We start from the raw sequence: 12,860 nt of genomic DNA, 5'->3' as shown, positions 1-12,860 counted from the left end.
TCTTTCTTTATATGCAGACAATCAGGATGGCTGGGATGGCAAACAAGAAAATGAGGAGCGACTTTTTGGGAGCCAGGAAATCATGACTGAGAAAGATATGGAATTATTTCGTGATATCCAAGAACAAGCACTGCAGGTAAAGTTGGATATTCAGGTTGGACAATCAAGCAACTTGTTCATGGCTGAGAAACAGCAGATTAATTAATTCTGGGTTAAGCAGTAATAGCAGTTTGCCTAACCTCAGAGTAGTTGTGCTTTGTGCGTATATGTAGTTCTGCTGGTTATAATAGTCCTTTCAAACCCATGATAAGCTGCTTTGGTTTTGCAGATAAGCACGTGGATTTGACTATCAGCATTAAATAAGCTTGGTTTATTTATTTTTTGTCTTACTGTATGAAGAATAATTTGGGATTTCACCAAAAACAAAAAAGCTTCTCATGAGTGGTAAAGCACCCATATTTATTAATTCAAGAATTATTTCACGTATTTCACGCCTATAATCCTAGCACTTTGGGACACCAAGATGGGTGAATTGCTTGAATCCAGGAGTTCAAGACCAGCCTGGGCAACATGGCAAAATCCTAGCTCTACAAAAAATACAAAAATTAGCCAGGTAGGGTGGCACACACCTGTAGTCGAAGCTATTTAGTAGCATGAGGCAGTAGTAACGCTTGAGTCTGTGAAGCGGAGGCTGCAGTGAGCTGAGATCATGCCACTGCCCTCTAGCCTGGGTGACAGAGTGAGACTCGGTCACCAAAAAAAAAAAAAAAAAAAATTGCAATTTTTTGTGACATATGGCAAGAATATAAATATATAGCCCAAGAGTCTGTGTATGTGCCAGATGCTGGAGATGCCAGTGAATGACTGAATTCTTTCCTTGAACCATAGGAGAGATTTGTAAATAAATAATGTCATTAACATGAAAAGTTCAATTACAGAATACACAGTGTTTTGGGAGAATAGGGAAGCCAGCTTCTACTTCTGCCTGGGGAGGTCAGAGGAGGATTCATTGAGGGGTCTGAAAGGATATGTAGGAGTTTATCAGCATAACAGCGATTTCGTTCCCATATAATCAGAAGGAACAGAAGTGAAGTTGGAATAGACTTGAAGATAGGGGAAAACATGCTTACTTAATTGTGGGAATTAAAATGGCTTAAGATAAAGAATATAGGGTGTGGAGAATGGCAGGAGGTGAGGTTGGAAAAGTGCAGGGACTAGATTATAGAGGCTCTTACAGATTATGTTCATTTATTTTTTGTCTTTTCCTTCTTTGCCATCAACAAATGTGCCATGTAAGCCAAGTTCTCTTATCTCTTATCTCGAAAGTAAGAATTTCTAAGGCTGATGCCAAGGATTCTAGGGAAAACTCTTCGTATTAAGAGACCCAGTGGTGAATAGACTGTGATGTTGGTCATTATGTGAATATTTTGAAAAAATAAAACAGCAGTACAAATAGCACACATTTACTCAGCATTCTGCTGTATTATGATTTAACAAAATGTTAGCTTTGAGTTAGGTGGACCTGGGTTCAAGTCTTGGTCTGTCATTTACTAACTTCAGCTTTGGGCAAGTTGCTCTCAAAGCTTGTTTCCTTTCCTGCTAATGAGTTATTACAGATGCTCTAGTAGAAATCTACGTGGACTTCAGTGGGAACTGAAAGGGGGCAGTAGTTACGTTCTTCCTGACTGGAAGAACTGTTTGTTTGTTTGTTTGTTTGTTTGTTTTCCTAAGTTGCAGACATAATGTGAATATCCCTTTACTCCTAATTATTTGTATGTATTTCCCAAAAACAAAAATGTTCTCACACATGACCATGGTCCAATCATCAAATCAGGAATTTAACCCAAATCAAGTACTAGTGTCTAATTTAGTTGTCACGTATCTCTAGTCTCCTTCCAATTGGGAACAGTTCCTCAGTCTTTATCTTTGATGACCTTGACAGTTTTGAAGCACACAAGTCATTTATTTTACAGAATGTCATCACTTTGAACTTGTTTTGTTTTTCATCATGATTAGAAAATCCTGCAGGTGCACCGTGTCCTCCTCAGTGTGTCACATCAGGAGCCGCGTAATATCTGAGTTCTCATTGCAGGTGCCACTAACAGTGACCACCTGGTTTAGGTGGTGTCCATGTTTCTTCTCTAACATTATTGTTTTCTACATATAATTAAGTATCTTGGGAGGACATACTTTGAGAAAGAAATGCAAATATCCTGTTTTTAATCAAACTTTTATCTGCCATATTTAGCATCTAGAGATGATTCTTGCCTGAATCATTTATTTTGTTGGTGGCCAAACATTACTTTCTAATTCTATCATTTCTTTGTCATTTATTAGTTGGCATTCTACTGTAAGGAAAAGCTTTTTCTTCTTTCTGTTTATTTACTCATTTTGTTTAAACTTGTAGATTATTTTATGGGTTGTAATTCATTGCTGTTAGTATTTATTTTGATGCTTAAATTGTTCCAAATTTAGGCAGAGGAGAACTCCTTTCTAGAAGCTCATGTGTCCTTTTAACACATCCTCATCACTTTTGTTTACTTCTGGCCACAGCAAGATATTCTAGGCTCGTATTGTTGTAGCCATAGATCGTGGCTTCTTTAAGTGGTCAGTAAGAGTAAATGGTAGCTCTGTCCTGTACCTGCTTAGGCCTACAGCGATGTCATCTTGATTTTTTCCTCTGTCATACTTCACATTCAGTCCATCAGCAAATCCTAATGATTCCACCTTCAGAATATGTCTGTATTTGCTACTGCCAACTCACCGTCATCTCTGTCTTGAGCTGCTATAATCGCCTCCAGACTAAACTTGCTTCTGCTTTTGCCTCCATCCCACTCTCTACTCTATATTCTTTACACGGGAGCCAGGGTAATTATTTTCAAACGTAAGTTGGATTATCCCACTCCCTTGCTCAGAAAACCTTTCATGTCTTTCAGTCTTCTTTAGAATTAATAATAAAAAAAAAAGAAGAGTCTGTCCTCTCATCTTCAAGGCTGTATATGATCTTGTGCCTGCCTCCTTCTTTGGCTGCTCTTCTTCTCTTTATCAGACACACCAAGCATGCCTGCCTTGGGCCTTTGTAGTCACTGCACCTTACCTCGATGGCCCTTCCTCTAGAGTTGATGATTTAGTAGGATCATTCCATTTAGGTCTTGGTTATATGTCATCTTACCAGAGACATTCCTGACTCTCACACGAAGATAGCTTACAGCCTATTGTGTCACTCTATCCCCTGACCTGCCTGCTTTTTCTGCATAGTACTTACCACCTTTTGAATTTAAATTTTTTATTTCTAGAATATAAGTGCCTTGAGAATGAGGACTTTCTTTTTGGTCACCGCTGCCTACTGAGTATTTGGAATATAGTAAAGGCTCAGTAAATATTTGTTTAGTGAATGGATATTTGAATGAAATTTTCTTCTGGGAGAAATGGGGCAGGAGTTGAAATAATAGAACGATGCGAGAAGGGTGACCAGAGAGAGTTAAACGGGGTGCTGAGGCTCGGGGAGACAGTGTAAATGCATATTGATGGTAATCTAGCTAATCCTATGTTTCTTCCCAGCATTTGATTAAACTCATGATTGTCTATGTATTGGCACCAAGGAAATAAACAGCTAGATCTTGAAAGTCTAATTCGTGCTTATTTTTGTTGGCAGTGCACTGAAATGCTGATGATGGTGCTATTTCTCCATGAGGCTTACTCATTTAGCATCATGCACCTGCCTTGATGCCAGAACTATAAGACAAACAAAAAGACACAGACTCTGCCTTCACAAAGCTTTTAGTTTCATGAATAGACAGATAATAAACACTCATAAAAATAAAACTGTACTTACAAACTGATGGTAGGAAGGAAATAAGAATTCAGCTAGGGGTTCTGATGGGCTGGGCTACAGTGCTGAGGGTTGGGGTTGGACGGTTTACGACAAGGGAAGACTTTCGAAGAAGTAACAATTTATACGTTCCAAAAGATGATTCGAAAGTCAGCAGAGTAAAGAGCTAGAGAAGAATATTACAGAGACAAGAAGCCTGCCCATATAAACATCTAAGGAGTGAAAGACGTTGATAAATTTGAGGAACTAAAGTTCAGTGTAACTCAAGTACAGTGAACAAAAGAGTCACACCAGGTGAAGCTGGGGAAACAGACCGAGGCCAGAAGTTAGGATTGGGGTTTTTATCATAATTGCATTGGGAAGCCATTGAATGGTTTTTAGCAAGGAAACAGCAGGATCAATTTTATTAAAAATTGGTTTGTCTCGGCCACTACATGAAGAGTGGTTTGGAATTAAGCAAGACTGGAAGCTCGGAAACCACTTTGCAGGCTATTCCAGCGATCAGGATGATATGAGATGCTAGCTAGGACTAGAGGGGTGGTGGTAGAAATGGGAGAGAAGTGAATGGATTGAGATATATTTTGGAGATGGAATCAGCAGAACTTAGTGATGGGTTTAACGTTTAGCTTGAAGGAACAAGAGGTGATCAAAGATGACTTCCACGTTCTCTAACTTAATAAAGAAAGTGGTTTGAAGCCAGTTGGGAAAGTTGACTAGGTAAGAGGACATTTTGAACATTAAAAAGATTCATAAATACAATGCAGAAAGTCGTATTTGAGAGCATAGATACAGCTTAGAAGCTGCTTGAACCTGTGTTTCAAAAATTTTGCAGGAATATTTTATTACAGGGTCTTTGGTAGTCTTACAGCAGCACCAGCAAAAGACAAATAATGAAGCAATTAATATTAGAGTTCATCCAACTAACAACCCATTGAATATTGAGTGCCTGCTGTGTTCTAGAAACTATGCTGTGTGTAGGGGTTATCACAAAGACGTACTTTCTATTCTCTTAGAGCTTATACTCTGGAAGGGACTGTATTGAAAATAATTAAACTTTGCGTGGAACATTATCTAAGTCAAAGATAATTGAAATGTTTAGCAAGATTTTTTCAAAAAGAGTCAGCTATTAATTGGTTTTGACTTTTTTGTTGTTGTTGAGACAGTCTCGCTCTGTCACCCAGGCTCGAGTGCAGTGCTGCAATCTCGACTCACCACAACCTCCACCTCCTGGGTTCAAGTGATTCTCCTGCCTCAGCCTCCCGAGTAGCTGGGACTACAAGTGTGTAACACCACGCCCAGATAATTTTTGCATTTTTAGTAGAGACGGGGTTTCACCATGTTGGCCAGGCTGGTCTTGAACTCCTGACCTCAGGTGAGCCACCTGCCTCAGCCTCCCAAAGTGCTGGGATTACAGGCATGAGCCACTCTACCCAGTGGTTTTGATTTTTTAAAAAAATTATTGCAGGCAGTAGTGGAAGTGTGAATGTAGTTTGCCTAGTACTGTGTTCCATCATTTGCTATACAATGTACACTTCCATGAAAAAGAGCCACTTGTGAACACAAAAGTGGAAGCATAAAACAATTAGTAGTATAGTTTTTTGTTCTAGAATTTTATTTCAACTATGATCTTAAGAGCTTGGAGAAATAATTTTTCTTAAAAGCCTCTTTCAGTAGAAAGAAGCATTTGTATTCAGCTCATTCCAGTGGAGCATGACAGCCTTCTTGAAATATATAGAATGATTTTTACATAAAATATCAAAGAGCACATTATCTTTTCATATGAATTTTAATGCTTTCTGATTTTGAAGGATTCCTTTGGGTTTTGTGTGGTTCTGGAAAGTTACAGAGCATTTTTGAAATCTTTCTAGGTTATTAAAATTTTTTCTTTGCATGAAGAGTTAAATCATTATTAAAAATACAGTAAGCTACATTCAACAACTTTATTAACCCTATGATGTAGGGGTGTTATCCCCATTTTACATATGAGGAAACCAACACTTTTAGTTCAGTGATTTCCTCGTAAGTTTTTATGTTAGTAATAGTGGAGCCAAAATGAAAATGAAAACTTAGGCCTGTGTGACTTTCAATTCTGTACTCTTAATCACAAGAACATCCTACATTATTCTGTATGCAGTATCTTATGGGGGTAGCAAAATCATTAGGCATGTGCTAAATGCAGGTAGGTAAAGGTGTATAGGAAGATACACAGCAGATGCTTAGAGTACCAGTGAAATGTAATGCATTGCTCTATTAAATGATTCAGACTTGTCTCCGATGTTCACAGTATACCAAAATGTGTGAGAATTGGTGCAGTCTGAGATGATCACAGAAGCAACAGGCCTAAGGAATGATGAGGATTTAGGTAAATGGACAGAATTAGGGCTTATCAGATGGAGTAAACAACATTAACTTCAGCTTTGAGGAAGAAATGACTACTGTACAGGAGTCCCCACTTATCCACCAGTGATATGCTCCAAGATCCCTAGTAGATGCCTGAAACTTTGGATGGTGCTGAACCCTCTATGTACTGTACTGTGTTTTTTCCTATACATACATACCTGTGCTAAAGTTTAATTTATAAATTAGGCATGATAAAATATTAATAAAACAATTTTTAACAATATACTGTAATAAAAGTTATGTGAATGTGGTCTCTCTCTCTCTGCATATCTTATTGTACTGTTGTGCAGTACTCACCCTTCTGACAGTGTGAGATGATAAAATTTGCACCAAAGTTGACGACAGGTAACCTATGCAAGCAAAGCTGAGGATAAGGGGAGACTACAGTAAATAATTCCAGCAGGAGGGCAAAGACATATTATCTGCTTATCTATGTATTCCAAGAACCTGCCACTGAGATAGCAAGCAGAAGCTCATGTTTATCTGGCACGCACTGCATGAATGGCATAGTGCTCTGAATGCTGTGCAAATATCAACTCATTTAATCTTTTCAACAAACCTAATCATGACTTGCTCAACTAAGGTGACTCGGCCGAGGATTTGAACTGTGCTAGCTTCTTCCAGTTCCTACGGTCTTAATTACTATCTAAAGTACTTAAAGTCGTGCTGAATTATTCAATGAACTAAAAATACATCTATGCAGCCTTTAATATGTGACTTATATTTAATGGGTAAATGCCTTAACACACCAAACATCTCCCAACTTCCCATCCCTACTTTGAACATTATCTAGGAGAAATCACTTAAACAACAGCAAAAAGATGTCATGGGGGTGCCTGAAAATCCTATCATACCAAAGCTAACATCCTGTTACTAGCTTTCAAAACCCTCCAGAATCCAGCTGAATACTAGTAATTCAATGTATTACTTATCATTGCCCAACAGATGTTCCATTCCGTTTTATCTCAAATTAAACTCCAGGCATTCCTTGCTTTGCATGGTGTAATGTTAACTGAAACTCATGCTTGTTGAACTAAGATTGCCTGAAGGAACAGGAGATGATCAAAGATGACTTCCAGGTTCTCTGACACTGTAATAAAGAAAGTGGTTTGAAGCCAGTTGGGAAAGTTCATCTTGGCTAGATAAGAGGATGTTTTGAATGATAAAAAGAATCATAAAGATAATGCAGAAAGTCATTTTTGAGAGCATAGATACAGCTTAGAAACTGCTTTATCTGTGTTGGGGTTGACAAATATGGCCCATGGCCCAGTCCCATCCACAGCCAGTTTTGTATGACCTGCAAGCTAAGGATGGTTTTAATGTTTTTAAACAGTTGGACAGAAATAAAAAGAATAATATTTAGGGACATGTGAAAAATGTCAGTGTTCATAAATAAAGTTTTATTACAACACACACAAAACCCATGCATATCAGAACTAAGGTGAAATCTGTCACCTCAGAAGGAAGGACACAATTCTGATGTGTACATGTTCCCTTTAACACAGTGCCATAAAAAATAAGGACTGCCTGTCTTATAACTCCTTTATGGGCAGATACTATGTTTTCTATATCATCTCCACAATGTGACTTGCACGTAGTAGGTCCTCAAATATTTGTTGATCTGATGGGTCAGTAATCTCCCTATCTCTTATATTTACAGTAATCCCCCTCTTATCTATGGTTTTGCTTTCCATGGTTTCAGTTACCCTTGGTTAGCCAAGGTCTGAATTTTACTATCATCATTTCCTCCTCTTCTTCTCGTTATCATCAGAAGGGTGCATACCATGCAATAGAATGTTTTGAGACCACATTCACGTAACTTTTGTTATAGTACATTGTTGTAATTGTTCTATTTTTAGTTATTGTTGTTAATCTCTTACTGTGCCTAATTTATAAATTAAATGTTATCACAGGTATGTATGTATGTATAGGAAAAAATATAGTATCTATGGGTTGAATATCCCTTATCCAAAATGCTTAGGAGCAGAAGTGTTTTGGATTTCGATTTTTTTTTCCAGATTTTGAAATATTTGTGTCATCTACTTAGCAGTCGAACATCCTAAATCCAAAATCTGCAACGTTCTAATGAGCATTTCTTTTGAGTATCATTAGTGCTCAGATTTTGGAGCATTTCAGGTTTCAGATTTTCAGATTAGGGATACTCAACTTGTATAACATTTAATACTAACTGCAGTTTTCAGGCATTCACTGTGGGTTCTGAAACAATATATTCCCAGTGGGTGGAAAAGGGGGACTATTGTATAAATGAATAATTAAAGCCATGTGGTTAGTACCCTCTTACTGTATGCCAAGTACTGTATTCAGCATTGTATATCAATTTGTTTCATTTAATGCAACCTTATTACTTACTTGTCCTCATTTTACAAGTGAAGAAGGAAACATTAGAAGAATTATTTTACCTAGAGTTATAAATTGTTAAGTATCAGAGTCAATATTTGAACCCAGGTATTCTGACTCTATGGCCTTAATTCTTAACTGTTTAAGTTATGAAATAGTATTACTATGGAGATATACATAAGATGCATTAAGAATGAACAGGAAGACATCTAGGGGATGTTATCATTTTAACTAAAATTTTAAGTCTTCATAGAGGAGGTAACATTTGTGTATGGTGTTGAAGGGATGAGTAAGAGCTTATTGGAGAAGAGGAAGAAGGCATTTCTAGAAGAAAGTTTGGATGAGAAATCTTGTTGAAATTTTGGAGCTGTATGTAGTTGGTTGGAGTTCAAATAAGAGGTGAGATTAGAAAGGTACTAGATCATGAAGATTTTGTGTTTCATATTAAGGAGTTTGTACTTTATCTTGCAGGTAAAGTAGCTCTTTAAAGTAGTTAAATAGTAGCTAAACAGCTCTTGAGGAACTGCAAAAGAATTTTTAAAAAGTGGATGACATGTTTGCATTTTAGAAACTCAACTCTGGTGATACTGTGATCAATGAATTGAAGAAAACCTGAGCAAGGGACCAGTCAGATGATTACAATAGTCAAAATGAGAAGTGACTAGGACCTAAATGAAAGCAGAAGAGATAGACAGGAGACATAGATAATCTTTTTGAGAAAGACTTAAGATAAAACGGAAAAGACTACTATTGGATTGGGAGTTAGGACAGAAGGAGAGGGCAGAACCAAGTAGGTCTTCTAGTGTTCTGTTTGGAGTAGATGATGTTATTAAATGTAGGCATATAGGAAGAAGGGCTTATTTAGTTGGAAGACAAGACCATGCTTACATAGTTATGGAATTGTGTGAAATCTAAGATGGGTGTGTACATGTATATACAGGAGATCTTGAGTAGGAGATTTGCAATGTTATTAGCACACAGGTGATTGTTGATAAAGTTTTTATCATAGATAATATTTAATAATAAATATTACTGAGAACTGGTTACCATGTTCCAAGCACTGGAGATTTAGTAGTGAACAAAACATTAAAAAAAAAAAATCCTTACTCTTGGGAGCTTACAGTTTAGTTTGGGTTGGAATGGGATAAAATAAATGATATTCCTGTGGTAATGTTATGTACTAAAAGCAGGGGAGAAAGAGGGAGAATTCAGAGGGAGAGGATTAATGTGTGCAATGTTAAATTGGTGGGTTGAGGACTGTCTTTCTGACATTTAGCAAAAACTGAAGGAGGTGAGGGAATGAACCATGTAGGTATTTGGGGGAATAGCATTCCAGGCTTAGGAACAGGAAATGCATAGACCCTGAGTCATGATTTGTGTTTGGTATGATCAAAGAGGCCAGTGTGATTAGAGCTAAGTAAGTAAGGCTCAAAATAGCAGATGACAAGGACAGAAAAGTAATGGAAGGCTCAGCTTTTGTAGGGTCTTCTTGGCTGTTGTAAGGACTTTGACTTTTACTCTGAATGAAACAGGAACCCTGGGAGGGTTTTGAGCAGAAGAATGACTTCGGTTTTAACAGGATTACTCTGGCTCCTGTGTAGATTGAAGTGGGCAGTATAGAAGCAGGGAGAACTTTGGGAGACTCTTAAAATTATTGAAGTAAGTAAGAGATGTGGTATTTTTGGATCATGGTGGTAGTGGTGGAATTGGAATTCCAGTTATATTTTGAAGGTTAGACCCATTGGGATATGTTGATGCATTGTGAAAGCAGGGAGTCAAAGACGATGCCAGAACACAGTTGGAAGATGGAGTTGCCATCTACTGAGATGGGGAAATAGGAAGAATACATATGGGGAAAAGATTTAGGAGTCTGATTTCGGATGCGTTAAACTTGACGTGCTTATGAGACAGTTCAAGAGGGGATATCAAGTAGATAGTGGAATATGTGTCTCTGGAGTCCAAAGAACAGGCCTGGGCTGAAATTTTCAGTTCAGGACTCACCAGGAAGTAGATTGTTTTGTTGTTTTTTTTTTAAATGAGACTAGGGAGAAGAGAAGAACTTTGAGTTCTAGGGTATTCCAGCCTTTAGAGATTGGAGAAACTGGGAAGGAATGGCCAGTGAAGTAGGAAAAAGCCATGAAGGTTAGTTCATGAAGATTGTGCTGCAAGAAGGAAGGTCAGTTTTTAAATTCTGCAAATAGACCAAGTAAGGTGAGAACTGAAAATTGACTATTCAACTTAGCAACAAGGAAGTGATCTTGAGAAACTGTTTCCGTGATTGGGACAGGGAAGAGTAAAAAGATAATTGGAGTGAGTTCAAGAAAGAATGGAAGGAGAAATTAATCATAGTAGTAATATGTGGCTATTCTTTTGAGGTATTTTACAGTAATTAGGAGGAGAGAAAGGGAGAGTTGAGTAGAGCTGTGAGAGCTAAAGAAGATATCCTTTTTTTTCTTTTTTTCGAGACAGTCTTGTTCTCTCATCAGGCTGGAGTACAGTGGCATGATCTTGTCTCACTGTAACCTCCGCCTCCTGGGTTCAAGCGATTCTTTTGCCTCAGCCTCTTGAGTAGCTGAGACTACAGGCATATGCCACCAGCCTGGCTAATTTGTGTATTTTTAGTAGAGATGGAGTTTCACCATGTTGGCCAGGATGGTCTTGATCTCTTGACGTCGTGAACCGTCTGCCTTGGCCTCTCAAAGTGCTGGAATTGTAGGCCTGGACCCCGCACCTTTTTTTTTCTAAATATGGAAGGAATAAAAGCCGTTTGTATGCTGTTGGAATGCCCTGGTACAGGGAAAGCTGATGATGCCGAAGAGGGGAACTGTTGGGTGATGTCTTTGGGTAAGGAGCAGAAGGTGTTATCTCATGCACAAGCGGAAGCTGTGGGCTCAGGAGCTCAGACAGTCTCTCCATAGTATTGGTGAAAGGCGGGACGTGTGGCACAATGGTGGAGGCAGACAGATGTGGGTGGAAAAAAATGTGCAAGTTTTCTTTTGATTTTGTTCAGTTTAGTGCAGTAGGAAGCAAAAGCATTGGCTGAAAGTGAAGATGGAATAAGCAGTGTTGGAGACTTGAGCAGAGGAGAAAGGATGCAGTTGTCTTTCAGAACAGAAGAGTGAATGGAATAGGGAGCATCAGGGCCTGCTTGAGGTTTGTGGGTAGGAGTATCATATGAGACTGGGTAGCATGATTCTGTTTTTCACCACTCATGTTCACATTGAGGTAATAACTTGGATTGTGTGAAGAGTTGAATTTAACAGGGGTTGGAATTTTGTTGTTAAATTAGAAGAAAACAAGGAAGTTAAAGGTCTATGCAGAGGGTGGAGTTATACGGAAAGACCTTAGAATCAAAGCTGTGTAGAGAGATAGGAGGGCGTGGGGAGAGTGGAAAGCTGACAGGAGCACTGGATTATGGGTCCTCCAGAGAGAAAAGATAAGAGGGCTGAGGGCAGGATTCTAGATTTTTGTCCATATTTAATGGTAAAAGAACTAGCAAAGGAGATGAATAAAGAGAAGTCTGAGTGTAGAGCAAAAAGGCTCAGGAGAAAGGAAAGATAGTAAGTAGTATATTGTGTCCTGAGCTTTTATATCTTAGCTGGGTATCACTCTTTATACAGGTCACAATATCCACAATCCTGAATTCTAAGGAGCCCTGAAAACTTGAAAAAAAAAATTGTCATAAAATATATATAACAAAAAAGTTATTTTAACCAGATCATTTTTAAGTGTACAGTTCAATGGCATTAAAAACATTCACATTGCTGTGCAATCATCACCGTCATCCATTTCCAGAACTTTTTTGTCTTGCAAAACTGGAACTCTGTACCCATTAAACAACTCCCAATCCTCCCTGTCTCAGTAAGCATCATTCTGTCTTCTGCCTTTATTAACTTTACTTCTGTAGGTATCATAAGTAGAATTATACAATATTTGTCCTTTTGTGTCTGGCAGTTTCACTTAGCATAATGTCCCCAAGGTTCTGTACTTTAGCTTGTGTCAGAATCGCTTTTGTTTTTAAGGCTGGAGATTTTCCGTTGTATATATGTACCACTTTTGGGTTATCCGTTCTTCTGTCGATGGATACTGGGTTATTCCCACCTTTTGGCTGTTGTAAATAGTGCTGCTATGAACATGGGTATACAAATACCTGTTTGTATTTGTATATAAATACCTGTCCCTGCTTTCAGTTCTTTGGGGTCTATACTCAGCAGTAGAATTGCTAGATTATATGGTAATTCTGTTCAATTTTTTGAGGAATCACCATGCT

General features: G+C 38.1%; 1 protein-coding gene across 3 annotated transcripts in view; it reads left to right on the top strand.

The window, feature by feature from the left end:
• KAT6A (lysine acetyltransferase 6A) overlaps nt 1-12,860 on the top strand; it is a 118,759-nt gene that overhangs the window by 76,054 nt on the left and 29,845 nt on the right. For all 3 annotated transcript variants that reach the window (XM_064369997.1, XM_064369999.1, XM_064369996.1), the window contains one exon: nt 18-136. In XM_064369997.1, the coding sequence (XP_064226067.1) occupies nt 18-136 (119 nt within the window). The remainder of the gene's footprint in view (nt 1-17; nt 137-12,860) is intronic.

Source organism: Aotus nancymaae, unplaced genomic scaffold (genome assembly GCF_030222135.1).
Source record: "Aotus nancymaae isolate 86718 unplaced genomic scaffold, 86718_ANA_hifiasm-v0.15.2.pri h1tg000097l, whole genome shotgun sequence".
NCBI classification, from domain to species: Eukaryota; Metazoa; Chordata; class Mammalia; order Primates; family Aotidae; genus Aotus; species Aotus nancymaae.
Note: the sequence above shows the minus strand (reverse complement) of the source record. Positions and strands in the feature narration are given on the sequence as shown.